Genomic DNA, 27482 nt, shown 5'->3' on the forward strand with positions numbered 1-27482 from the left:
GCAAAAGAGATGCAGCAGAAATGTCGCGCAGATGTCCCTAAAAACAGAACAATTACATAAAAAATGCCTTAAAAACAACACCTGCATGCTTAAATGGTTTAATACAATTTAAAAACAGGACACTTTAATAACAAGTTGCTTCATTTGGCCGAGGAAAGGAGGATATTTTTCTGTGTAGCATGATTTCATTTGAATATCAGAAATAATGTGTCAGTTTTCAGTGTGGCCTACAGATGGCGCTCACAGATTCCAACAGCGGACTTGGCAGACCCACCCACCAGCAGTGGGTGACACTGTAAATAGCTTGTTCTGGTTGTTCAGTTGTGACCACATGTCTTCTGCCTCCCATTTCAGCCATATGCCACGCACCCCCCCCCCCTTCCAATGTGATAATACCAGCACTGAAACCACCTGTGGGATCTCATACATGCTGCTTAACTTTTAGAGATCCAACACAAGAAAAGGCACACAAGCAACAAATAAACTGTCCAAACAAGGAGAATTTAACTGTGAAGTGTTGAAGTAGTGCTCAGAACTGGATAAGCAAGTCGGTCCATCCTCAGGCTTTTGACTGTTAGGACAAGTTGCAGTGTGACCACGGAGCGATCCTCTCTGAAACGGACGAAGACCCCACCCAGCCGAGTGAAAGACGAGAAGATGTCGCTGTGTTGTATATCAGAGACAGACAGGGCAGGGTGATCATCCTCCCTATATAATAATTAGAATCTGCCTGCGGCACTGGCTGGTGATAAAGCGGGGAGATTTGATGTGACAGTATAATAGCTGGGATGGATGGCGTGTACGGTGACGCATGCGCAGGGCTTTCAACAGAGAGACAAACGCACAGCTGCGTACCTCTTTTTTGCATGAAACTGAAGAGGTCATCAAGAAACTCTTTTCTTTTCGGGTCCCCGTCTAGTTCGTAGAGCTGTGGGGAAAAAAAAGAGAGGAGAGGAAAAAAAATAAAGTTAAACCTTTGACGTTAGACGTCGTAAAACGTTAGATTACAGAGGTCAGAGTGTCCTGTTATCACAAAACTCTTTCACTATGACCATCAGAGCCATGATTTGTAGGATAGTGTGAATGTTTACCATTAAAAAGGCATTGACTGTAAAGGGTTAGAGCTAAAAAAAACACTCGTCTTGAAACAAAAACAGCCATTAAAGCCACAGACACAAAAACACGAAGGCCCAACAACAAACGGAAGATGGCATTGTGCCTGTAAAGGTACCGCCTGGAAGCCTGTCGCTCTCTTTTACTCTAGATCACGGATTGTTATCTTGAACAAAACAGCTTTTCAACAAGCATATGACCAATTGATGTGTGGCTGCTGCAGCAGTTGTTTATGAGCAGAACATGTATCTGGTAAGAAAATGCTTTCCTTTCATCGATCATTATTTTTGATGCATTTTTACATTCCCCCCCTGTGTCTGACCCAAATGAAGGGGAAAACATCTGACCGCGGATAGTTTAACTTCCCTCCCATCCACACGTGTGTCAGCCTTAAGTGGCTTTTAACGGTCAAAAAACACGTTGTGTGAAAACTAACTGCAGGCGAACGCATGGACAGCTAAATTACCCTGGTGCTGTTAAATCCTCATGAGTAAAGCGCAGACTAATTATGTGGAGAAACGACGGGACATTTACAGTAAAGTGTCTCACTGACATAGAGCATTCTGGTGACTAAGTGGTTTGGAGACCAGTGGGCATAATTATAAGAATGCCGGTCAGAACTGGAGCAAAGTTCACCTGGATGCAGCCAGAATTTACCTTCTTTAAATTAGCGCTTTCGTTCACAAGTGAACCCAAATTCAAGCTTGGGACTTTGCCATCACTACTTTGGTGCTGTGGTGGCACGAGTTCAGTCCGCCAGGATCACACAACATCACCCATCGGCAACTTCCAGCTCTGTTCTCAGCAGCTGTGTGCTTGCAGTTTTTTTTTTTTTTTTTTTGCGGACACACTTTTTAAAAAAATATTTCACAATTTCAGTCATGAAATTAATTGTGAAGTAACTGCGAGCAAGCGGCCTGAAATCAGTTGAAAAACGAAGAGCTGTAACAATTATGATGCACGGCCTTTAAAGAAATACTTCGACATAAAGATGAATAAAAGACTGGAATATCGGAAGGTTGGGGACGAGGGGGACGAGATGGAAAATGAAGAAATGCTGTGGACCAGTGTTGCTTGATGAGATCCTGATGTGGGTCCGGCTGCTGGCAGGGCCCCGGGCTCCGGAAAGTTCAGCGAAAGTAAGCAGTAAAAGTGAGGCGCCCACACTGGGGGGAGTACAGTGGTGCCCATTGAGCCTGTGGTTGTTGTTTTTTTTCCATTTGCAGTGATAGTGAAATATCTTTCTATGTATGCCACACATACACACACACATACAGAGCAAACATTTAGCCTCTCTTATACAAGCATGACTATCTTCACACTCCAGTACTGCATCGCAGCGACGGCTCTACGTGCAGCGCTTGGAGCCGACAAGATCACACAAGTGTCTGAGCAAGGTCACACAGTTTCATAATGTTGTATAGAAAATAACCAGTTGTGAAAGACAATGTGCAACTGAGCACCCCGGCACAAAACCACAGAGAATAAAAACCGAGCGTATTATTACTAGACAGGCATCAGCGCAGCCCACAGCGAGCTGCAAAGCCACTGCGAAGCCTCATGATGCACTTTCCAACCGAGAGCGTTTGATATCACTTCAGGAAATCACTCACCTCGGCTCGGCGCTGACACAAATAGGCGAAAAGGACAAAAGCTTTCCGCTTTGCATGATAGCAGAATAGCGCTTGTAGGATATTACTTTTTTTTTTTTTTTGTAAAAGCAGTGGAATACATTGGATAGAGAAGAAATAAAGGCAGCGCATTAACCACTCCGGAAATTCAGATTTCTCTACATTTTCAGTTCAATTATTTGTGGGAAATTAAAGGTGAATAATGCACATGGCTGTTAGTTGGAGTAACAAACACAAATCTCGTTCAATTCAGTCTACTCGAGAATCATATCAACCATCTTGATTTCCTCATGACACAGCAATTCTAAACCTCTGTGGGCCTATAGCAGAATAAACTTCCTTCCTATTAAATTTTTCTGGTGAAATTCGCTCAGAGACGTCGAGTCCGCCTGTCCTGCAAACAAAATCGCTTGAGAAGCAGATCGCTTTCTTGAAAGGCCGCCTCAGAGAAAATGAAACCGTCGTCATGACGACGGTGACAGTCGTGGTTTCTTACCACTAAGTCGCGTTCAGCCCTCATTAGTGACCAAGGAGGCAGTAGGATGTTATTATTTAGTGGTCAGGAGAGAGAGAGGGGGGGGGGGGGGGGGGGGGGTGCGGAGGTCATCGAGACCGAGGTTGGTTGAGGTGGACGTGGCAGTGGGTGGATCCCAACGTAATGTACAAGCCTGCTGGGGGAGGGGTGGGGGTGTTTTAATTACAGGATGCAGTCATTTGGTCAAGTGCCGTGCCATAAATCTTAGAAATTACCCTTTACTCCCATCCCCCATGTTACTTTATTTGCTCCTGATCCCTTTTTTTTGTCTCTCTCTCTCTCTCTCTCTGTGTGTGTGTGTGTGTGTGTGTGTGTGTGTGTGTGTGTGTGTGTGTGAGACTTAACCACACCAATAAATATTTGCTTTGTGGCGTTGCTTGCTGGAGCCCACTCCCTCTAATCCCCAGGATGTCGTGTCAGAGGCAAAGAAATAAAAACAATTATAATATTCCAGAGACTATAATGCCCCCAAAACAATGCGGTTGTCAACAGTTCAAGGTGTGATTCCCGTGTGACGATTCTCGCTCGGTTATTTTGAAAGGCACGACGAGTGTAACCGAAAGACAGCGTGTTGATCAGCGTTCCCACGTCCACTCAACAGGGCTGCTTCACTGCAAAAAAACGGAATTTAAAATAAGTAAAATGTTCTGAAATGAGTTTATTTTTCCTTGATTTGAGCAGGTAAATAAGATGATCTGCCAATAGAATAGGAACAATAGGAACAATTCATCTCCATCGTCTTATTTCAAGAGTATATCTAATTTTCTTATTTTAGAACTAATTTTAAGAACATTTTTACTTATTTTTAGATCTGTTTTTGCAGTGTTCACTTTGTAAAGTGTGAGCCGCGTCAACAGCCGGGACCATTCTTGACCCAAGCACATCTACTTTCAGGACGGCATCCTCCTCCATCTAAATGCCTCAAGTTCCTTCCTCCAGATTTCATCTATTGTCCTGGTTCCAACGTTTCATCTTGATAGTGCGTCTCTGGGAGCTCCTGGGATAGTCACTGCGTCAGAGGCTGACACGCTCCAGCTGGATGGTTTTAAATTAGCGTTGGTTTTGAATTAAGAAAATAAAACAGGAGTTGTTGAGCAAAAACAACGATTATCGATTATTAATGTGCACGAGCCGATCTGAGACCGCCGTTGTGTCGTTGAGGTTAAAAGCGTCACATAACAGTCCGAAAATATTATAATTACAAGAAGTGACGAGGTACACAAATGCTATAACGCCTGGAATGGGCTCCAGCAACCAGGTAAAAATTAAAACTTTAATCTGGCTCCGATTACTCAGCGGGGAAGAAGAAAAAATAAAATATCATTTTATTTTAATCAGGTGACTAACATAAAAAATGTTTAGGTTGAGGAGGGTTGCTAGGAGGTTCTGATTAATAATGCCTGGCTTTTTGCTTCATTTTGAGTAAATAAGTATGACATGACGTGACACAGAGGGCTATTTATTTCAGTCGCTCAGGTTTGTTTTGCGACCAAATCACTTCTGGAGAGCAGAAGAGCAACATTTTGGGCTCCTCAAGTCTTTGCCAAGCAGCAGTTTGGCAGTGACACCAGAAGAAAGCCACTACAAGTACAACCATTTGGAGTCTGGTCATCACTCTGTCTATAAACTGCTGGTGATTTTGTTACAAAAAAAAAAAAAAAAATGCATCTATGTCTTAACATTTCCGCACACTACTCGCGCTCGGGGTAATAAATGAATTCGGACGGGCTCTCGTTTTAATCAGATCAAATAATCTAGACCAAATCCGGCCAGCAGTTCAAACAGCACATATCAGTGCCTGCAAAAATAACCTCTAGAGAGGCACAGTATCTGCTCACGATACCAATCTATCATGGCACGGAGGAGGGCTGTGAGTTCAGATTCTTAAAATAACTTGAGGCAGAAGTTTGAAGGGATGCAGGGCTGCACTTTGCAACAGGTATAAGGAAGTGATATTAGAAAATAGAAATCAGGCAGTCGTTTTTTTAAAGTACCGAAGCCGGGAGCGGGCAGCAGCTGCGCAAATGTCAATTCAAAGTTGCCAAAATGCAGTTTGAGGAGGAGCGCGCAGACGAGGGATCACGGAGGACCGAACTAGACGAAGATAGTTGTTGGGTTTTGGATCGGGTCCAACGGGCAGGACCACTATCACGCCCCGCCCCTCGCTGCACAGCACTGTTAGTTTCCCACATACACAGAATATATGTCTGTCTGCATTGACCTCTCTGTATCTGCTTTCCTTTCTCACTCCTTGTTGTGTCTTCATTCGACCGCCGTTTCCTCTCAGTTTTGCTCTCTTTGTCTCCTGCCCTCTCTCAGGCCCAGGTATATAATCCTTGTGTACATTACAACCCCCCCCCCCCCCCCCACCACCGGTGCTGTTACCACCCACCAACATGACTTTTATCAGGCTGAGGCGGGTGTGGCTGCTATAGGGTTTTCATGTCTCTGTTGTAAGTTAACTGGGACGTCCCCCCCCCCCCCCTCCTCCTCCTGCGTTTAAGCTCTACTTGTCAGATAAACAATAAGAAACTAGATAAACGGCAAGAAACTGGGCCAACTGGTAACGCAGGGTTCTCACACCTTGATCAAATCCTTGACAACAGAGTAATGAAGAAGAAGAAAAAAATAAATAAAACAACACACATGCACTATCTTAACCTTTACTTCACAGAAAAAAAAACACAGATAAAGACTCTAAATCATATGATCTGGCGAGAAGTTGAATAGATCCGCTCAAAATTACCACCAACAGCAGAAACGTGTTATGATGACAGAGCAAAGTTAATCCAGCCAGACTCCGGATTTCGCAACTTCTGATAAATAATCGTTTCGTCTGGTGCCGGACAGTTTGGGGAGCGTATGTAGGTCAGCGACGGAACGTCTGCAGATAAATTATAAACAGGCCTTATACTGCAGACAATCAGTAACCAAAGAGCAGCCTTTACGGCCTCAAAGGCAGCAGCGGTAGGTAACAAAATGTATGTATGTGTGTGTGTGTGTGTGCGTGTGAGTTTGGGGGAGGGTCACTCGACCATTAATGCAAATGGCTGTCGGTGGTGCTGGTACTAGTGTCACGTAGCACACAATAGAGCCCGTGCAACTGAAAACCAAAGGCGAGAGAAGACCCCGGTATCACCTACACGCTCGCTGACACCTGCTGATCACCTCACCTAAAGGCCAACATACACAGTCATGAGTCTGTTTGGGCTCCTCATTCTTCATTTACGAGTCTGACCTCATCCTGTTGTTTTCAAAAAGTAAATAAACCTTTGTAGGTTTCCAGTAGCTAAAGCGTTCGAGGGGGTTGAGCGTCTTCTTCTTTTTTTTTTTTTTCTTTTTTTTCCCCGAAGCGAATTTTATTGGCCGACTGCTGAAAACAACAGAAGCTGCAGTATCTGATTCTTTAAGTGCAAGGCGATAACCTGTGGGTGTGTGTTTTTTTTAAAAACCGGCCGGCGTGCGCGCTCGTCCTCTAACCCCGAATGGAAACGTTTAGAAAGGTTGAGCGCGCCGAGACCAAGTCACCTTTTACCCCAACGCAGGGAGAGGAGTTTTCAAAACATCGTATTAATCCACGTCCGTCAAATGATTGTTCCATAAGGAGGAGCTTCGCATGAACTTGTTTTCTTCATGCGGCCCCGCCTGATTGGAATGGGAAAAATGCTGCTGTCGCCATAGGTTGTGTTTAGGCGTGACTGAATCAGATTAAATCTGGTTAAACGGCGACGTTAAAGAAGGGAAAAAAAAAAAAAAAGCAGATGATGATGATGATGATAGGTGGGGGCGTCTCCTGTTGAGAAGCTAAAATGCACATTCTGACAGTGGAGCAATGAGAGCGGGGAGGGTGGGCGGGTGGAAGGGGGACATGTGAACGCATGATCGGCCGTATTCAAACGCCGCATTGTCCCAGGCCTGAGCCCCTTTGCAACTGTCATTGATGTACGGCGCTAAAACGCTACTGGTCAGACAGGATCGCTTCACAATAATAATCTTTTTGAACAGAATGGAAATGTTTTCTGTCCCAAGGCAACGCGCTCCCTCCGTGTGCTTCTCCATACGGTAAAGAGGCAGCTGGTTCGCATGAATAAATGTAAATGAATGAGGAACATATGAAGTTGGTTCTTTGTTACCCCACGTCCTTTAGGTGTTTATGTACCACTGTGTGTTTCCGCCATTGTGCCAAAACGAGGAAAGATTTTTTTTTTTGTGATTTCGGTTCAACTGACAAATATTTTCACGGTCAACGAATCGGTCAACATTTTTGTTTTATGCTAATCTGAAAAAACAAAACCAGTCCATTTTAGGAATTTAAAATGCGCTTGTTAAACTCTGCTAAAGTATTCCCACCCCTTCAACATATGTATAAGCGCCCCCCCCCCAACCTTAACTTTGATATCGCTAAATAAAAGCTTGATGACATAAACAGAAAATAAGAAATAAGGAAAATAATTACCTTAACCTATTTTATTTTTTATTCCGATACAAACATTTCACAAGTTACACTGCAAAAACGGAACTTAAAATAAGAAAATCTTCCCTTTAAATGAGGGTATTTTTCCTTGATTTGACCAGGTAAATCAGACTATTTGCCAGTGGGATAAGATTTTCCCACTTAAAATAGGAACAACTCATCTCCATCATCTTATTTCAAGTGCAGGATGTCTAATTATCTTATTTTAGGGGTCAAAATACTCACTCCATTGGCAGATAATCTTATTTACCTGCTCAAATCTAGGACAAATACACTAACTTTAAGAACATTTTACTTATTTTTAGATCCGTTTTTGCAGTGTATCCTCAGAAGGAATTGGACTAGTAAAATCCTATGTGCTGATATTAAAAATGGATCTTTAACCATTGATCCGAACGCGTCGCTGTTTCTCGTTCTCAATGTATTAATTACTGACAGAGCGACCAACCTTACAGCTTGGTGAGAGATTAGAAGGTCTTTTGTTTGCTCTGTTAGATAATCATGTGAAAATTAATAAAGTTCCTTTCGTTGTTTCCCCTTTTCTGCATTGTGTCGGACTTTGCGTTGCAATAGATTTGCCAACCGATCATCTGCTAATCAAGCAATATAAGCAGAACTGTGACAAAGCAGTCTGACCATACTTTCAGACAGTCTCCCACGGCGGTCCGTCGTGTCAAAAGAGTTTAGCGATAAATAGGAACAGGGGAGCAAAAGCGAGTCATGCGACAAAAAAAAAATTCACATACATGAATGATAGACGTTTCAAACGGCACAAGCTGAAAGTCTTTAAGAATGTCAGCCAGCAGGTCGTCAAGCCCTCAGACCTTAAACAGCAACAGACTTAAATACCTCCTTCTTTGGCTGCTGTTGAGAGACAATTAAGCAAACACGAAATTTAACATTCGTTACAGATGTTTAAAAGTTTTTTAGAATGACTAATTGTTGAGATCTCCCAGCAAGATGGGACTATAATGCAGTTTCTTTGCTCGCAGGTGTAATTCACATAATATAATTCAATGCATTGAGCCAAATTTATATTTTTACAGACACAGTGATTCATTTGTGGTAATTTAGTTCCCAGGAAATTTCCATTAACACGAGAGACCAATTTAAAAAGGTGTTTTTGTCGAACAGAAATGTTGTTATGGCCAACGCTGGCAACCTTCACAAGAATGCTGCAACATGTCATAACTAAATAAGCTGGCTGTTTACAGAGCGCCTTATCTAAGAATATAAATGGAAAGTTGGGTGGAAGGAAAAAGCGTAGTAGAAAAACGTGCTCAAGCAGCAGGTATAACCACAGCGTTGAGACAGCAAAGCCCACTTAAGGCAGAGTTTCTCATCACGCTAACATTTCTGCATCAAAATCCTTTTTCTAATTATTTTTATGAATATTCTACACTAATTTGTTTTTGTTTACAATAACGACGGCTGTCGTGAGGTGCGGTTTGTTTTGTTGAAACATGTATATTCGAGTGTGCAGGTGTCTCTCAGTAACTGGTGGACCCAGAAGACAGATGAATGCAGAATAGTGACAAGATGACTTCCCGTCATTCGTCCTCTGCTCATCCCTACCAGCCACACCCTGACTAAAAACCTAAAGGTTATATCAAGGAGTTAGGCAAGTAAGTTATTGTCATTTGGTGTATTTGTTTCAAATAAGTAAGTTTGGTTAATGTTTCCTATGGTTTTCTTTTTTCTTTTGGCACAAGTCCACCCAGCTCATTCGAAGTGTGTTAAAATCTGAAAGTTAAAAGTAACATCTTCATTATGTTGCAGCCTTGCCATATGAGAAAAACCACAACCATGAACTAAAATCATCAATCGTTAACATTAACAGAAAAAACAGGAATATATCACTGCATTTAATCAATCTATAAAAAAGGAGCTTTACTTTTTTAACTGAATTACTGAAATTAACTTTAAATCATAATCTAATTTACTAGTATACACCTGTATAAAGATGATTAAGGGTACAACAAGCAAACAAAAAAAAACATTTACTTTACTTTCTTTCCTTTATTTTGTAACCCAAAACAACTTGACAGAGTTCGACAGAAGCACAGCTCAAACTAAACTGACATGCCTCCTTGGATCGCTATTTTTAATGAATCTATCTTCATCTTCTTTAAGCCCCTACCTGATTACCATCTCCTCACCAGCACAATTAAGAGCAAAAACGGTGCTGGTACACTTCTGGGGGCTCTGAAAATTGCTTTATTGACAAGCAGGATCAAAGACATCATAATCACAAGTGACCGCCTGACCCAGCGAATTAAACTACATCGATAGAGGATGAGGAGCCAGCCGCTTTGTCAACACAAGCAGACTCTGCTGCTGACTTTAACTGATGCCGCGTTATCAGCGACCCACACATTTGCCCACAAAAATGGCAGAAAAGATAAGCAAGTGAGAAGAGAAAAGCAAGAATGAAACTGATGCAGTTGTTATAGCTTTCGAATAAAACCACATGCTGGAATGTGCCAATGATGGCACGGCACCAAACCAAGAGACTCATAAATAGCCTGTGGCAAACAATTTTTTCAAGGTTGGTAATAAGCAGTTGCATTGCATGTTTTTTCATTAGGTGTCACACCTTTTCTTTTACTTTAATCAGAGCAAAACATACACTGTAAAAATATGTTGTTTTAAAGAAATCATAAGTGTAATACGTGTAAAAACACCCCTTTTATTACACAGTGTGACGCTGTAACGCTTCAGTTTCCTAACTAAGGATTAAGGATTAAGTGGGGATTTCATTGTGAGGTTCAAAGGCGCGTTCCTCTGTGGCGTTGTTCGTTTCAGAGGACTTCAAACCAAACAAGGCTGTTCGAACTGCTCAATGTTAACTAACATTTAAAAAAAACAACATTTTACTTGGGACTGAACAGCTGCTGCTAGCTAAAGCGGAAGACTTTAGCTATTTTATGCAAAGGAAAGTTGTTGAAAACTCTGCTTTCTAAAGCACTGTACGCTCATTTACATACATCTGATTTTTACTAACCACTTTTAACCTCTTTTATCTGACGGTTTCGCCAAGTACATCTGAATTAACAATGCGGATGTCTAAAATCGTATAATATAGAGGTTTAGTTCACTCAATCAACATTACGGTCCATTCAAAGTACCTATAGCTGCCTGAATATGCTTTAAGAATGGAGCAAAGTTCAAAAAATATAAAAGAAAATATGTAACCCCCAACATCTATAAAAAAATATGTTTTTTTTATTCCGTGTGTACATCATCACAGAGTGTAAAATATTGTTGAAACAGCTCTTGATAAGAACCTCTGCCCTTCTAATTATAAATCTTTTATTGTACATCTATGGTTGAAGCTTTTTTTGTTGTCTCAGCATTATAAGCTGTCTGTGTCTGCAAATTTGCAGACACCTTTAGTAAAGCTGTGTAAAAACCATTAAACAAATTATTCTTTCCACCGGCTTCTGCCTTCAAGATGCCTTTGCTTAGCCTTCAAGCTAGCATTGTCTGCTAGCACAGCCGCAAGCTTAAACTAGCCATCACACCAGTCGCCGTCGACAGCGTTTGCAGACTACTCCAGAATGGCAATCCGTTGGTGTTGGTCGCTAACAGAGGCCTGGAAATTGTCCAATTTAACTTAAACTTTGGAATAAATCCCTTAAACTCGGTCAGGTGTGGCGCTTTGTGCTCGGCTAGTTTTGTTGTTAGCCGCATCATCGTAAAACTAGCGGTGACCTCCCGCTCCTCCTGTTCCCTCTTTGATTTCTTTGATAGTTTCCAAAAAACCAAAAAAAAAAAAACAGCGCTCAACACAATCAGGGAAATTTTGTAGAAAGAAATCCAGAAACAATGTAATGACCATGTAGAAGTTATAAAATCATGAGTTTTGACTAGTGCTACTACTCCATCTAGCTTGCTCCCAGAAGACCAAATCTTACAGTAGCCTAACACCATACTAAGAAATGGCTTACATTCTGCCATGGTGAGCTTTACAATTTTTTCCCTCCTTCTTATACGTAATGACAAGATAAATTTGGGCCCTCTCCCAGTTTTCTTTGTTGCTGGTCCTGTTGTTTTAAACGGTTTCATATCTATTATTGTACATATGCCCAAGTTTGGGAGAGCAGCTATTTTCTTGTAGTTATTGCCTCAATTCTAACAACCAGCACACATCTGCCTCATTTGAAAGAGATGTTATCACGTCTTTCCCATTTTGAAGAGTGGTCCAACATAAATGGACTTTCGTATTTCTACACAATGTCACAGATATGATCCTAAAGACTGTTGTCATCTTAGAAAGTGAAGTATACCTTTTTTTAAACAGTATTAGAATACATGCAATTTAAATCAGTTGCTAAGGTTGCCAATAACAGTGGTATCAGTGATTCTGTAAAATATATAAATAAAAAAACATTTTTCTCCACAGTATGTAATGTACTCAAATTAAAAGTTGGATGTTTCTAAAAAAATGTCAGAGTGAGATTATGCCACTAACAACAGCCACGTTTATTTTAAGGCTTCTCCTAGAATAAACGTGGAAAAACGTCTGCAGATGGTAAAAAATTAACAGTTGATCACTGAACCAGAATAAGCGCTACCAAATGATTAAATCCACTCCATTCCTGCCTGCTAGTGGTATTTGGACTGGAACCAGCAAAAGCAGCCACTTTTCCCAGAACCCTGAACGTCTGCTGTGTTTCTAACCGCACTGCTAATGAGTAGGATCCCCACGATGGATGCCCAAACTGGGTGAGGTGAGGCTCAACCGACACAGAAGGAAGGGAAGTGGGTGTAGCGCCAATGTAAGATCACACAGCGATGTGTGATACCACACAGAGTAACAGTTGTCGACGAGAGGGTTCTTTTGGTTGCAACATCTACTAATGAAATGACTTTACAAATAAAACATCGACGTTATAAGCCTGCCCTTCCCCTCAAATGACACAAAGCATCTGATCCAGATAATCATCTAATGAGACTGTGTGAAGCGGAAAGTATTTATTCAACGCCACCACAGATGCCGTGATAGCGATTGTCTGAATGCAAGGCAGATGGAGACGCAGATAACCGTGTAGCTGATGTTTTTAAAGGCTTTTGAACGGCACTCAGATACAAAGAAACGGTTAGAGAAAGTTTTATGCGGTTCAAGTCGGGGGTGGGGGGGACTAAACACGGTGAGTCTGCTGCCGGCTGGCTAAAGGTTGGGCGCTTGTCTTCCCAGTCCGTGTGATGGATGGACGGGTCGGTGGGTCTATTGGTTCACAGCAGTGACCTTAAAAACATATCTGGCCCACCCAGCCTCGCGCAAGGCCAGAACCACAGGGGCTCCAGTCAATATAGAGACAAACGGAGATCTGACCTAAAGCAACCTCTGAGTTTTTCTTTTCTACACGGCAGAGGAATCCATCTTCCTGTTTAAACATTTACGCATCCCACTTTTGGAAGAGTTCGAAACATACACAGTGCGTCCATGTTTGTAAGCGAGCCTGATGCCGCTTTCCCTGTGTTTACATGTCCGTTAAACACGATAGATCTTAAGTCATTGCAAACATGCATGCTCGTCGCTGCTGGCCATTCTGAGCCTGCTTGTTCAATTAGATCCAAAATCTGTTCGTCTAACTAATTTCATAAAGGATAACCTCAGCCTTCTTGCTGTGACGTAGGGAAATATCTTCAGGGAGAAGGGTCTATTATTGGTTCTCACTGGTGTAATATAAGAAGCGACTATTTGTATCTGTGCCATTAGCAGAGTCCAACGGCCCAGACTTCCTGCTATGCCCGCACGATCATAAAAGGTTGGTTATTATCATAGCGACAAGACAGAGGAGCCAGAGTGATGTCACCAGGGACAAATGTGACAATTATTGATCAAGGCACTAACTGAAGCTTTTACGATACAAAATAGGTGCCCTGCTTCGAGGCGTCCCCGACCTATTGACTCCTCAGACTATTACAGACACATTTCAAAACACGCATATCTATTTTTCAGCTGTTCTTCACACTCGGACAAAGAGCAACTCAGACCTTGAAAATGTGCCGCTAAGTAGCTTTATCTATCTTTGACCTATTTCTTAATTGATTCCTTCGAGAACGAAAGCTTTCAACACTCGCTACCTTTTCACAAGAATATGAATGTAAAAACGCAAAAAAAAGCACAGCTTTTGTTCACATGAATGGCTACCACTGGGCCTTTGTATGAGGGGATGTCACTTAGGGCTTTGTTTATCGATAACCTGAACCGTCTTTTTCTCATCTGTATCTGTGTTTGCCCAAAGAAGCAAGACGGCATTTACAAAATCAACATGGGAAAAAAAAAAGCTTGTATTGGTCGGAGGAAGAAAGAGATCAACGTGCCGTTTTGCAGTCCCCATCTGGTTCCTAAAACGACTGATAGGCGAGGAGGGTAGTGGTCAGTCCGACTCGCCAAAGTGGTGACAGCTGTGCATCAGCTGATTTGTATCGGAGCAGGTCGGCTTCGTGGGTCGAGGGAGTGAAGCAGGGATGGCGAACGGTTTGTGCAACCAGCCAGCCACAAGATTTAAAAGATTGATAGTTAGAGAAAATATGGAACATCATCTCCATTGCAAAACCGGACACCGTAACAAAGATACAGACAAGACAGAAAGTGGTCAGATAGGCTACCAGGTGCCTGACGGTGCCCCTGAAGGAACTACAGCAATTTCTGCTTAGTACTGGTTGTCAACAGCCGCCTGCTTTTTCCATGTCTTTGAACTAAAGAGTAGCGTTAAAACAAGAAAACTCTTTCCTCCAAAAAACACATAAAGGTCACCAAAAACTTTGTGGGATATTGCGCTTTGGTCGGATGAAACCAAACGTTAACCTTTGGCCCCACTTCCAAAAGGTCTGACTGGCCCAAAAAAAAACCAAAAAAAGCATTGAGCATTAACCAAAACACACCGTACGCACAGGGAACTATACCAGTGGCATCAATGTGTTGGTTTTCCTTAAGTTAGATGAAATCATGAACGGATTTAAAATATCCGTCAGTTTAAACTCAAACCATCAAAATCAACATGTGGAAAAGAGAAATATGGAGCAAAAATATGAAGCAATATGAAGTATTGGTTGGAGAAAGAAAGAAAGAAAGAAAGAAAGAAAGTTTTGCAGTCCCCATCTGGTTCCTACAACGACTGATAGGCGAGGAGGGTAGTGGTCAGTCCGACTCGCCAAAGTGGTCACAGCTGTGCATCAGCTGATTTGTATCGGAGCAAGTCGGCTTCTCGGGTCGAGGGAGTGAAGCAGAGATGGCGAACGGTTTGTGCCACCAGCCAGCCACAAGATTTAAAAGATTAATAGTTAGAATATGGAACATCATCTTCATTGCAAAACCCCCCTGGTCACGAGAACCTTTCAATTCAATTAAATTTTACTTATATGGTGCCGAATCACAGAACGTCAGCTCAAGGCACTTTGCAAAGTCCGATATATGAAATCATACAGACAGACTGGTTAAAAGTTTTCTATCTAAGGAAACCCAGCAGATTGTATTAAGCCATTGACTTGCAGCATTCACTCCTCCTCCAAGAGGAAGAAAGCCCCAGCAGAACCAGCGTCAGTGTGAACGGCCATCTGCCATGACTGACTGGGGGGTTTGTGAGAGATTGCGCTATGGTCTGATAAAACCAAACGTAAACTTTTGGCCACAATTCTGAAAAGGTCCAATTGGTCCAAACACGACATTAAGAATTACCGAAAGAACACCGTACGCAAGGGGGAAATATAGCAGTGGCATCATTGTGTTGGTTGTCCTTAAGTTGGTTGAAATCATGAACAGTTTTAAAATGTCAGTCAGTTTATACCCATACCATCAGGCGTCAGCGAGGGATTTTATTTCCCAATGACCGGGCATAGATCTAAATCAACAATGGAGTCGTTTCGCAATGAGGTTGTTCTGTAATGGGCTAACCAGAGTCCAGAACAGAACCAGACAACGACATCTCTGGCATCACTTGAAGAGGCACGTCAACAAGGGACTTCCTCGCAATCTGATCATTTCCCATCGTTTCCTGAAGCTCTAAGCGTGCGAGGGAGCCTAAGTAAGTAGTCCCGCTGCCTAACAGAGAGCAGAAGAGCAAGAAAGAGTCAGGATGAAAGGGCCAACTCCAGCCTTTACACAATCTTTGTTTACATTCCTTCCCCAGCCCCCCTCGGCTGGTCCGTATTGAGTGCCTGCCAATTTCCAGAATCCCCATGGCTGTACAGATTCTGACATCAGCCCCATGCAGCATGCTGGGGCTTGGACGTGTTTCAAATGCTCTGCGGTGCTTCACAGTTAAAATGAGTGTTTACTACCCGCTCTACTTGGCTGCGATTCAAAGCGCCGTGCCAAGTGAGGGACTTTTTCCTGTTGCCTCAGTCATACCTACTGTTTTTCCTCTTGCGCTCCTTCCCCCTCAAACAGGAAGACTTTCTTCCCATGCTAACTCGGTCCTCTTTTTTTTTTTAACCCTCTCTTAAACTTTTTTTTATGAAGAAATAAACAGGACCCGTACAACCGAGTGCTGACGTTTTATTGGACTCAAGCTTCTTCGGGTACAACACGAGAAATGAAATGAAAAAATCCCCTATCTGCTGAAGACTGCAAGCCTTGCACACAAAAATGAGCCATCAGGGACTCCGCTTTTGGATGTGCAGCTCAAGATTGTGTACTTTATGAACGTTTAAACTGCTCTGGAGTTAATGAGAAAAATCTAGGCAGATGGAAAAGAGAAAAAAAAATAAACTTCTGTTTATAATGCTTAAATATCAGTTATTCAACTGAACAATTAAGCATGAAAAGTTTTGGTTTGTTTAACAGAATGTACTGATATTGTGGTAATTTTCATTACTTTCCATAACAAATCTGACAACATTAAAGGTTGTTTTTTTCCACAGCTTTTTAAAAAATATATATATTTTTTTTTTTTTCAAAATCTTATCTTGTTATTTTTATCCGACTTATCATTTTTAGGTTGTTTCATTTGATTGGAACATTTTCTTTTATTTTTATCTTACAATTTAACTCCTTTGTAACCTATAACACGCAATTAAAGCTATTTATGCTATTAACAAAATGATACATAACTTACAAAAAAGTACAATTTGAAATATAAGCCTTTAATGCTAAAAAAAAAAAATCCCCGCTTTGTTGAGGATAATGTTGTTTTTAGAATCACTTGAAGCCGAAGCTGAAACCAAATGATGCATTAGATTTATTGTCTTCAGCCAGCTGACAGGCAGTGGGCAGCAAGATATAGGGAAGGGGCAATGCTGTTTTAGCTTATCTCATTAAAGGGACTTTAATCTATAGGCAGGCACAGTAGATTATGATGGATGCTCTTTGGACCAGAGTAACTGCTCTATACTTTCTGGATGATTAAGCACTTTTTGCAACAAATGTTTTGGGTAATATTAACGGTAGAAAAGGAGAATTGCTCCTAAAAGACCAAAGAAAAGTTCCTGCGAAATGAAGAGAACTCATAAACATGGATCAAAAGGCCTCCCTGCAGTGGATTATAAAGTCAACGTGCACTTATCAGACAGCTGTATCAGCGGAAACCTGACGGGCAATCCCAGTAAGTGTCCCAATTGGCTCCTGTTCCTGCTGCACTTCCTGTAGTCCCTAACAGCCCCCTCCCCCTGCTCATTATGTGTGTGCGGGCGGGTCAGAGCAATTTAATGTTTAATGCCCAACCCCCTCCCTCCATTTCAACTGATCATGGTGAGTGCCATGAATTTTTAAAGACATCCCTACTTTACTGTCCATCTGGGCTCCATCTGTCCAGCTGCTGGTGTTTAACGCAGACAGAGACAAGAGAGACTTCAAAGGCTCCGTTTAGCCTCTGGATAGCTTCTGGCCTGAAGAAGATATCGTTCGTAAAAGGGAGCGGGCAAGGCATTTGGCCTTGGATATGTAGCAGCACTAAACAGGATTATCAAACCAGACAGTGACTGCAAATCAAGAAATGTTTATTTGGGGAATGAGCAAAATTAATCAAGCATCTAAAGAGTGAAGGCTGGTACACTGATAATGAGCAGTAGCAAAAAAAAAAAGAAAGGGCAAAGTCTTCTCATCCATTCGAAAATCCAAACTTTAAATCTTGAATCTTCTGGTTGCCCTCTGAGCTTTGGTTCTGAAGTCAGGAGATTGACTGGGCCATTCTAGCAACTACATTTTATGTCTCTAAGACCACCAGACACTTTTCTCTGGTTTTATCGTCAAATTTTCCACGGGAATGTTTCAGCAAATATCTGCGTCCTTCTTTTCTCCAGCTGTAAGAAGTCTACCTGTTGAATCTACCGAAAGACAATCCCACGCCATGATGGTCCCACCTCCAAACTTCACTTATGCTTTTATTCAACATGACATGCCTCTTGTGCGACCAACAATTTGGACTAAACCAACCAATAATACATTGCACTAAAGAGTGGAATTGCTTCCTACACATCTTAGCTGTTTTCCTGTAATTTTAAGTACTCTATTTGCCTGCTGTATCTAGTTTGAAAACAAGAACTTAAATGATGTTTTTATTTTAAGAAAAAGTCCCTAAATGGCTTTGTTTTTTGAGTTTAAGACAGAAAAAGAAGATTAAACCTTACCATTTTGGAAAAAAAAAACTAAGAACTAAGAAAGTTTGTTTTTTGGGAAGCCACTTTTAAACCATTTCAGGTTTAATTTCTGGTAGAGGACGGCGAAAAGATGGACGCGACACTTATGGAAACATAAATTTGTAAAGTTTATTTGGTCGCGTCGTTTTCTTTGAGTAAATCTAATTTGTATGGTAGCTGCTAAATATATCACAGACCCAGATATCTATAGAGAGTTCAAATACCAAGGAGGGTCTATAAGCAGTATCACGTTCATATCACTGAAATAACGCCACCAGACACGCAAATCAGTTTCATTTACAAATTAATCCGACAGCACTGGCATAATTTGATATCTGCAAAAAGCCCTGCTCTTTATTTAATTCTCTGCTCCCTGCCCCGGCCAGATATGACCACGCTGGCAAAGGGCCTTGAATATTTTTGATTAATTCACTTAAAGCCACAGCGTAATCAGACATTGAGCAGGCGGCACCTCTTGGCTTAATTTAGTCTGACATTTCGGCTTGAGAGAGGAGAGAGGAGAGAGGAGGAAGGTGGCTTGATGATCCACCAGGAATGCAGGTCGGGATTTGCCGATACGTCTTTGCAGCGCGCGGCCCGGAGGCAAAAAACGTCAGCCACAAATTTGTTGGCTTTGGTTTCACGTTTCTTCCACTGCAGCTCGCCGCGGACGCGGGGAAACAACACAGATAGCCTCGCAGGACTTTGTGAAACTTAAGATTTCATTAGAAATGAATAAGATCAAAATACGTTTTTGGGGTTGTATTTTGTCCCAAAACTACGGTAGTTAAGTCTGCGATGCCGCGCAGACTTTATCTACACTTTGTAGGTGCCCTGTACATGTTCCAGCTTCGACTTGGGACTGCAACGGGCAGTTTACCGTTTGGAGAAGCCCTGACTGCTCGACACTGATAGAGGCATGCAAAGTTTCTGCTGAGGATCTGAGGTTCCTAGTGGCCACATTATCACCCTCCATCAGGCACATTCTTGCAGCCTCCACCCACCTGCCCAAAATAAACTGTACCGTCTTAACCCCTTCCTCTCCAACCTAGTGCCAGATCACATGTAAACACCAGTCATGGATCTACACAATTCTGATCAACATTTAAAAAACAAAAAAAATAAATACACAAAATGGATAAAAATGAACATGAAGGCCACATAATGAGAGCAGAAAAATCCGCCCACTGCTAAAAGTAAGATTTACCAGTGTCCAAAACATGTTGACACATTAGGTTGGTGAAGCAAACACTGTTGCCTTAGCAGACAAACAGCCCTGCTCCAAACAATGCAAGTGGCTTTTTGTTGACTCGCACCTTCAGGCGCTGGTGAGATAATGAAATCCGATCGTGAAGCCCAGACTGAGAAACTGACCCACGAATGTCAGGGAGTGGGGGGGGGGGGGGGGGGTGTCAGTAAGTAATGGTGCCTCAGTTCACGTTTATATTTTTTTGATTTTTTTGGGCCTAATGAGAAATCGACGGCTGTGAACGTGACGGAGTAGCTTTGACATTTACGTTTTCAGACGGCGCGAGGATAATTGCCTTCTTTAGTCGCAGAAACGGTAAAAATAAAGTATCCTCGAAAAAGTTCAACCAAATCTTTATAAATAAGCCAGACCTCTAGTTCGATTGCAGCCAAAGACCTTTTATACCTAGAAGGGTAAAAACCGACTGGGTAATGTGATGGCCGTTAAAATAAATAAATGCTCAGATTAAGACTTAGTTTCTAGAAACGTTTGAATATGTAGATTTCTACCTTTTTAATCTAAGGTTTTTATTTAACGGACCCGAGGAAAGGATTTTTCCGGTCTTCGTGAACAAATTTTGATTTAATCTGAAATCCACACAATTTCACACGAGCAAACGGCTCCAAAAGTTGGTGAAATACTGAGAAATATATTTCAGATAACATATAAAGAGTAATTATCCTACACCTTATTACATACATTGTATGCATCAGAAATCAGTGTAACTGGAAAGTCTACAAATAATGGCTTATATATTTAGGTTTAGGAGGGGGTTGTAGATTTGAACTTTGCGCAAACCAACATGAGGGAATGCCCAGTTGTTTTAAAAAAAAACTCTTAGATTCAGAATGCTAAATATTGCATAAAGGAATAATAATAATAAAAATTAATAAGACATATTCACAAAAACCTGAGATGTGTGAAGGCCAGGACTAGAAACCGGCGTTGGATGCTCTCAGATGACACTGAATAACCAAATGGATTGGAAGTCTCTCGGAAAATCATTGCACGTCAAAAAGTCTGACTTTGCATTTGGAAATGTAACCTGAAACGGTATTACACAGGCAGATGAACCGATAGTGACGCTGTGCAGCAACACTGCCAAGTTTTACGGGCACCGGCCCAACTCAGAGGGCCAGAAGACAGCAGACACATGCTTTAAAGTTGCATGGGTGCTTTGTTGTTAAGAACCCCTTTGGAGGGGAAATAAAATGACACAAAGCCACCGCTTGTGTTTATAGGATCAGAAAATAGTGCAGCTAGACAGCGAGGACGCTGAGAATCATTGCATTTGTGTCTAAATGACCAAATATCAGATTTAAAAAAAAACCTCTGTATATACAGTTTAGTGCTTGCACATTAATGAACGTTTCCCATTTTGTCTCATTAGAACCACACACTTCTGTGTTTTTTTTTATTGGCATTTCACGCGAAAGACCACCTCAAAGACAATTTTCAGCTGAAGGATTTGTTTTTTCAAATAAAAGTCTGAAAGTGTGACGGGCGGACATTTGCATAAAAACCCCTTTACCCTGAAACAGCTAAAGAAAACCCAGTGCCACCAATTAGCCGCAGGAGCAGAGTCCACCGGTGGGAACTCCAACAGCAGAGCAAAAACGCAGCCGTTTTTTATTGAAGGCAAAGAACACACCAGACAGGTCGGGGAGGTAGGGGGGGGGGGAAGTTTAAAGCTTGAGATAATGTTTGGTAAACTGAGACTTGGGCTGGGTCTGTTTCCAAAAGACTATCCCAAACTTCGGGAACGCCTCACGGAGCGCTGTTCGACGCATCGTCCAAAATTAGAGGGACAACTGTGCTACGGCCAACCCAGCGAGATGCACCAAAAAAAAAACGGCAGGCCGAGCAGAAAAGAAGCGGGCTGACGGCTCGGGTGGGAGGAACTGTTCCCGAAAGCTCTGCTTATGGGGGAGAGGCGAGAAGAAAGGCGGCGTTGAAAGAAAGCTAAAGGAAGCCCCACTTTACAGACACAGCACACGTGACTAAGAAGGTGCAGAGGAGACCAAAATTTAGCTTTTTTTTTTTTTTCATCTTTAAGTGTGGCAGAAAACCATGCACATGACCCCGAACAGACCATAACCACAGTAAAACATGGTGGTGGCAACATCATACTATGAGGATGTTTTTGCTCTTTTTTTTTCTTTTCTTTGCCAGCAGACACAGCCAAGCACAAAAAAACCCCATCCAGGTTTGTGGCCAAAAACTTTACTCTTCCCAAAAAACTGTAGGCTGGATATGTTTGGACTAAAAACACCCACTTAGCGCGAAGATGAAAGATTATGAGACGTCAAGACAACACAAAGCATTACTCTGTAGCACACAGGTGGAAATCTATACTTTCCCCTCCTAGGCTGGACGGTAGACTAAACTGCAAATTAGAGGTAAGGCTCCGGAGCCACGACGCGATGAAAATGCACTCTCTACTTCTCATTATTAATGAAGCAGTGATAGAAGGAAACCTGCCAACTCAGCACTTTTCTACTTGAGCATCGGTCTTATGAAATGAAGCGAAGGCAGGGCCTTTGTCAGACGACAGCTGTTATATAATTTGTCTTATTCTATTGCTTTTGGCAGACGGTTCAGTGCCGCTGCCTAAACCCGCAGGTGCAGACGCTAACCGAACGCTCACCGCTAAGGGGCATCGCAGCGGCTACAAATACTGCTGCGTCACGTTTTATCATTTCTCGAAAACCAACGCTGTTCAACGGAAGAAAAAAAAAAAAAAAAACACGATGTATGCATGTAAGAAATAAAAAAAAAAAAGCAACGAAGAAACCACAAATGTCGGGTTGATAAGAAAAAGAAGAAGCAAAAATAAATGTAGAATCTAGAGTACGCAAAGCAAGAGAATAAAAAAAAAAAAAGCTACTTTGATGTGTGGGGTTTGAATTATCAGGAGGCAGTCAGTCGTCATTATGACAGACTATAACTGCAATTACGGCTCACCGCTATAATCATCCATGGCAAAAATAGCCATGTGAATGAGAGAAATGTGCATTCATGAAACACTGCATTTTCCTCTTGACTCATCCATCTTCTCCGCGTCCACGATAAGATAAATTATAATGCAAATGTTCGTACGTTTGTAACAATCTACAGATTAAGAAGCGGGCCAACGACGCTCAAAGTGCCACATGTATGAAACGCAAACCTAATCCACCGCTGACTGACGCACGACGATAGCCTTGCCCTGTATGTCATACCTGCCACATGAAATCTGAGAATACCCTGTCGGAAGCCTTCGCACAGGGAGGGGTGGGCTATTTAGAGAAGCAGAGTATAGCTTTTAGGGGAGTTATATTCCACAAGGTCTGTAATTACAAAAAAAAAAAAAAAAAAATAGGCCTTAAATTACAGAATCCTACAGTAATGCTTGATAACGAAGCCCGCAGAGGCCGCATGCAACGTGGCCAAGATTATTACCCACCAACAAACCCACCCACCTACCCACCCACACCCCACCGACCGTGTCAGCGCTGAAAAATGCACAAAGAGTTGAGAAACGTCAGCCTGGAGAGAGGACCGGCCCGTTTCTCACACCGACGAGTGCGTTTTATGGCTGGAAATATTGCAACAGGCCATGATTCTGTTTGCATTTGATTGGCGGCTTCCATTATGTAATGAGCCGCTGCATAAAATGGTGGCTCAGCACACGCACACACACACACACACACACACACACACACACACACACACACACACACACACACACACACACACACACACACACACACACACACACACACACGGGGCGATGAAAGACAGGCTTCAGTTTTCTCACAGCAAAGAGTTGGAGGCATGTTTACAAGAAAGATGTGTTTTTTTAAGCCAAAAAAACGACACTAAAAAAAAAGTACATCTACAACTTCGGTGACTGGCTGGGGCTGCGGAGGTCAGTCTTCTGATAACTCTTTATCCAAATTTCAGAAGAGCAAAAAGATAACATTCCAGTTTATATCATGTTTATAACAGCGGGAAGTTGTTTTTTTTTTTTTTTGCATCCTCGCTGTGGTTAGACTGATGTTTTCTGTCAGTCTCTGTTAACTGACAGTCGTCTCCCATCTGAACTGAGCCGCTGACAGTCTTAAGTCTTCCCACGTAAACAAGCCCGTCTTACTTCACTCAGGCCTCCCTCATAATATCCAGCCCACAGGCATGTTTACAGTAAACTCCTGCACAGTAAAGCTGTTAAAATGCTCCCTGCCCCAACCCCCCCCCGCCTCCCCAACTACACTCTTGCCTCAGTCAATCCCTCAACTCCCAGAAACGTTTCACTTTTATATGCACCCCCTTCAAGATCTTTTTATTCGTTTTTTTTTTCTATCTTACTCATTTTACAGCTCCTTCTCAAAATGTCGAATCCAGTAAAACAAAAACTGAAAAAACTGATAAATGTTTGCAGGGAAACAAAGTCATTCCTAGCGGCCTTTTATTAGTAGCACTGGGTCAGTTAAAGCCAGGGTTAAGTAGTTCTATCCAGGAAAAACGGGTTTGTTTAGACCAGGAAGTTTAGCGTACAGATCCTGACAGGAGGTCCGGGGGTAACGTGTTTTTAGCTGCCTGACGCCTGCCCTGTTCTGGTTACATTGTACGCCACAGAGAGTCCCACCCTGGGTTTAACATGAGGGGTGTGAAGGACAGACGTGGTTCTGGTTGGGATTTCTGCACATCCTTGGTGTTCCACAGCTGACCACTGGGAATTATAGCAGTCACGGTTTCTCACAGCGACTAAATAAAGGCTGTTGTCCTCATCCCAATTAAATTCAATTAAATTTTATTTATATAGCGCTAATTCATGAAACATGCCATCTCAAGGCACTGTACGAAGTCAAATTCAATCATATTATACAGATTGGTCAAAAACCTCCTATATAAGGAAACCAGTAGATTGCATCAAAGTCCCGATAAGCAGCATTCACTCCTGGAGAAGCGTAGAGCCACAGGGAGAGTCGTCTGCATTGTCCATGGCTTTGCAGCAATCCCTCATACTGAGCAAGCATGAAGCGACAGTGGAAAGAAAAACTTCCCATTAACGGGAAGGAAAAACCTCCAGCAGGTATTACGATTCAGTCGTCCAGAGGTAACGTCAGACGTCCTCAGCAACGCCGTGTCAGCCGTGGATCACCTCTGGTTCCTAGGAACCACCCTTTCTAGGGACCTGAGGTGGTCCTCACACATAGACAAAGGCCCAGCAGAGAGAGAGTGTACTTCCTGCGGCGGCTCTAGTACAACTTTCCACAGGAGCTGCTGGTCATCCTCCACACCGCCGCCATTCAGTCCGTCGCCGTGTGGGTCGGCTCATCCACCAAAGAGGACCGGCCCAGATTGCAACAAACGGTTAGGTCTGCTGCACAGAGGATCGTCGGGGGGCCGACCGGCCCTCCATCCAGGACCTGTACGAGCCCAGGGTCAGAGACAACACGGCAGCTAACATCTCCGCAGACCCCGCACATGCCGCCCGCCAGCTGTCTGGACTCTAACCCTAAAGGTCGTCGCTCCAGAGCGCCATTTGCCACAAGCAACCGCCACAGAGACAGTTTCTCGCCCCAGGCTGACTCTCGGATGGACACAATGAACACCTCACAACCTGAATAATCAGCTACAGTGCTGTGGAACAAAATAAGTGGATTTGCAATTCAAAATTCACGACATCCTTTTTTTCCCCCCGTTCATTGCATATAATAAAAACAAGCAAACAAGCCCATTCCTTTTCCCTATTACACATCTGATGTCTGTACGTCGTGACCAAAGTCAAATTCCTTGATTGCGCTAACGCCCACTGCTAAATAAAGCTGGTGCTGCTCCACAAACACATCACAAAGATGCCCCCCCCCACCCACCCCCCAACTGCCGCCTTTAACCACTAACCTACACCTGAACAAGACTGGTTTCAACATGCATGCTTTTATGCTTTTATTAATCACGTCGAGCAGCACGCAGAAGCAAATAAGCCCTGTAATGTCATGCTGCCGTTCATTATTATCCGGAAAAGCCCTTCAGAGAACCTTATCTCGCTGAGAAACCCGAAGCCGATTCAACGCGCTAAATCGACTGAAAAAAAACAAAAAAAAACGTTGGCGGGCTCCCAGAGGCAACGGTGTGTCACGAACAAAAGAGACAAGCTAGACCTTCCCAGCGGCCGACTGGCTGCTTGCTGGAGAGACGGTGGTCCAGCTGCAGAACATCTCCGCCAATGGAAGTAGATTAGTAGATTAATACATACTCAGTGTATTAAGTTGGTTTTTTTGTTTGTTTCAGTGACTATTTTCATTTTGAAAGTTTCAACTCATTCATCTTGTTCAAATAACTCAAACACTCAGGAGACATGAACGCAACAGAAGGCCGTAATTTGTTAGTGTTTACCCCCCCTTCGAAACTTATTTTGTTTTCTGTTCTTCTTTATTTGTCTCACTTAAATGTTTCAGATCGTCAAATCATTTTTTAATTTCAGACAAAAGATAGCCAGAGGAAATTTAAATAAATGCAGTTTTCAAATTATTACTTAATTTATTGAGGGGGAAAAAAAGCTATCCAAACCAACACAGTTGTTAGATAATGACTTACAACCACAAGAAAATGATTAAAAGTTCACACACACCCAAGCCTAAAGACTACCAGATGTATAAAATTAAAGGGTTTCTACACTGCAGAAAGGGAAGTAAAAGTAGTAAAATGAGGGTATTTGTCCTTGATTTGAGCAGGCAAGTTTAAATGATCTGCTAATGGATTTTTAGCACTTAAAATAGGAGCAACTCATCTCCATCATCTTATTTCAAGTGCAGTATATCCAATTATCTTATTTTATGGGTCAAAATACTCATTCAGAGCAAATACACTAACTTCAAGAAACTTTTACTTACTTTTAGTTCCCTTTTAGCGGTGTAGTTTAGAACCCGTCTGACAACATGAAGGAGGCTAAAAGATCTCAGAAAGGAACACATCATGGCCCAATGTGAAGAAATTCAAGATAAGTTAAGAAAGAAAATCAAATAAATTTAAAACCCTGGGACAGTAGAGAACTTTCCTAGTTCTGTTTAGCCCAGAGGTCTGCAACCTTCAGCTCAGGAACCACAGGTGGCTCTGTGGACATTCCACCAGGGCTTTAAATAACTTTATTATTTAAAAAAAATAAATTATAATGAACCGATTAACTAGAAAATACCTATAACACCAAATGCAGGCTTTGGCTGTTTTACCTTTTTTTTCTACAAAATAATTGCATTGATTTTGCACAACTGAGTGGCAATATAAGTACAAGTAATATTTTTACATCCATTTTTCTTCCCTAGGTTGAAAAATACTATGCCCACAAATATAAAAAAATCTCACCACTGTTACCAATGATATCATGGATCTTTAAAAATGACACTTATAGAAACTTATGAGAAATTTATTAAAGGTCATGTAACATCTGTTTTAAGTGAGTTTTATTTAGCTGGACTGAGGGGAAAACTTTCTCTTTGGATTATAAAGGTGGCAGCTCCCTGGTCTAGCCTATCAGAAGAGAGCATCAATGCCTCACCCAGGAGGTCCCTAAAGAATCCAGGAGGTCCCTAAATAACTCTGGAGATCCCTAAAGAATCCAGGAGGACCCTAAAGAACCCAGGAGGTCCTTAAAGAACTCTGGAGGACCCTAAAGAACCCAGGAGGTCCTTAAAGAACTCTGGAGGACCCTAAAGAACCCAGACCAACACCTAAGCTTTTTTATAGCCTCAGTTTTCATACTTAAATGAGGCGGAAACCAAGTAAAAAGTGGGGTTAAAAGAAAGAATTAATCTTTTTAACAAGAGGGTATGCAAAATATTGTTAAACAGTTGTTCTATTGCACAACTGTTGCTGCATTAATCTTATTCTCCATCTTTTAATGCATCTTAA

The 27482-nt window shown here is 42.2% G+C and overlaps 1 protein-coding gene across 3 annotated transcripts in view; it reads right to left on the bottom strand.

Moving 5' to 3' along the window:
• The window catches only part of arid3a (AT rich interactive domain 3A (BRIGHT-like)), a 67361-nt gene that overhangs the window by 15677 nt on the left and 24202 nt on the right, over positions 1-27482 (bottom strand). For all 3 annotated transcript variants that reach the window (XM_036141004.1, XM_021307293.2, XM_012879990.3), the window contains exon 4: positions 856-928. In XM_036141004.1, coding sequence (XP_035996897.1) covers positions 856-928 — 73 coding nt within the window. The remainder of the gene's footprint in view (positions 1-855; positions 929-27482) is intronic.

The sequence above is a fragment of the Fundulus heteroclitus genome, chromosome 9, assembly GCF_011125445.2.
Source record: "Fundulus heteroclitus isolate FHET01 chromosome 9, MU-UCD_Fhet_4.1, whole genome shotgun sequence".
Classification (NCBI taxonomy): domain Eukaryota; kingdom Metazoa; phylum Chordata; class Actinopteri; order Cyprinodontiformes; family Fundulidae; genus Fundulus; species Fundulus heteroclitus.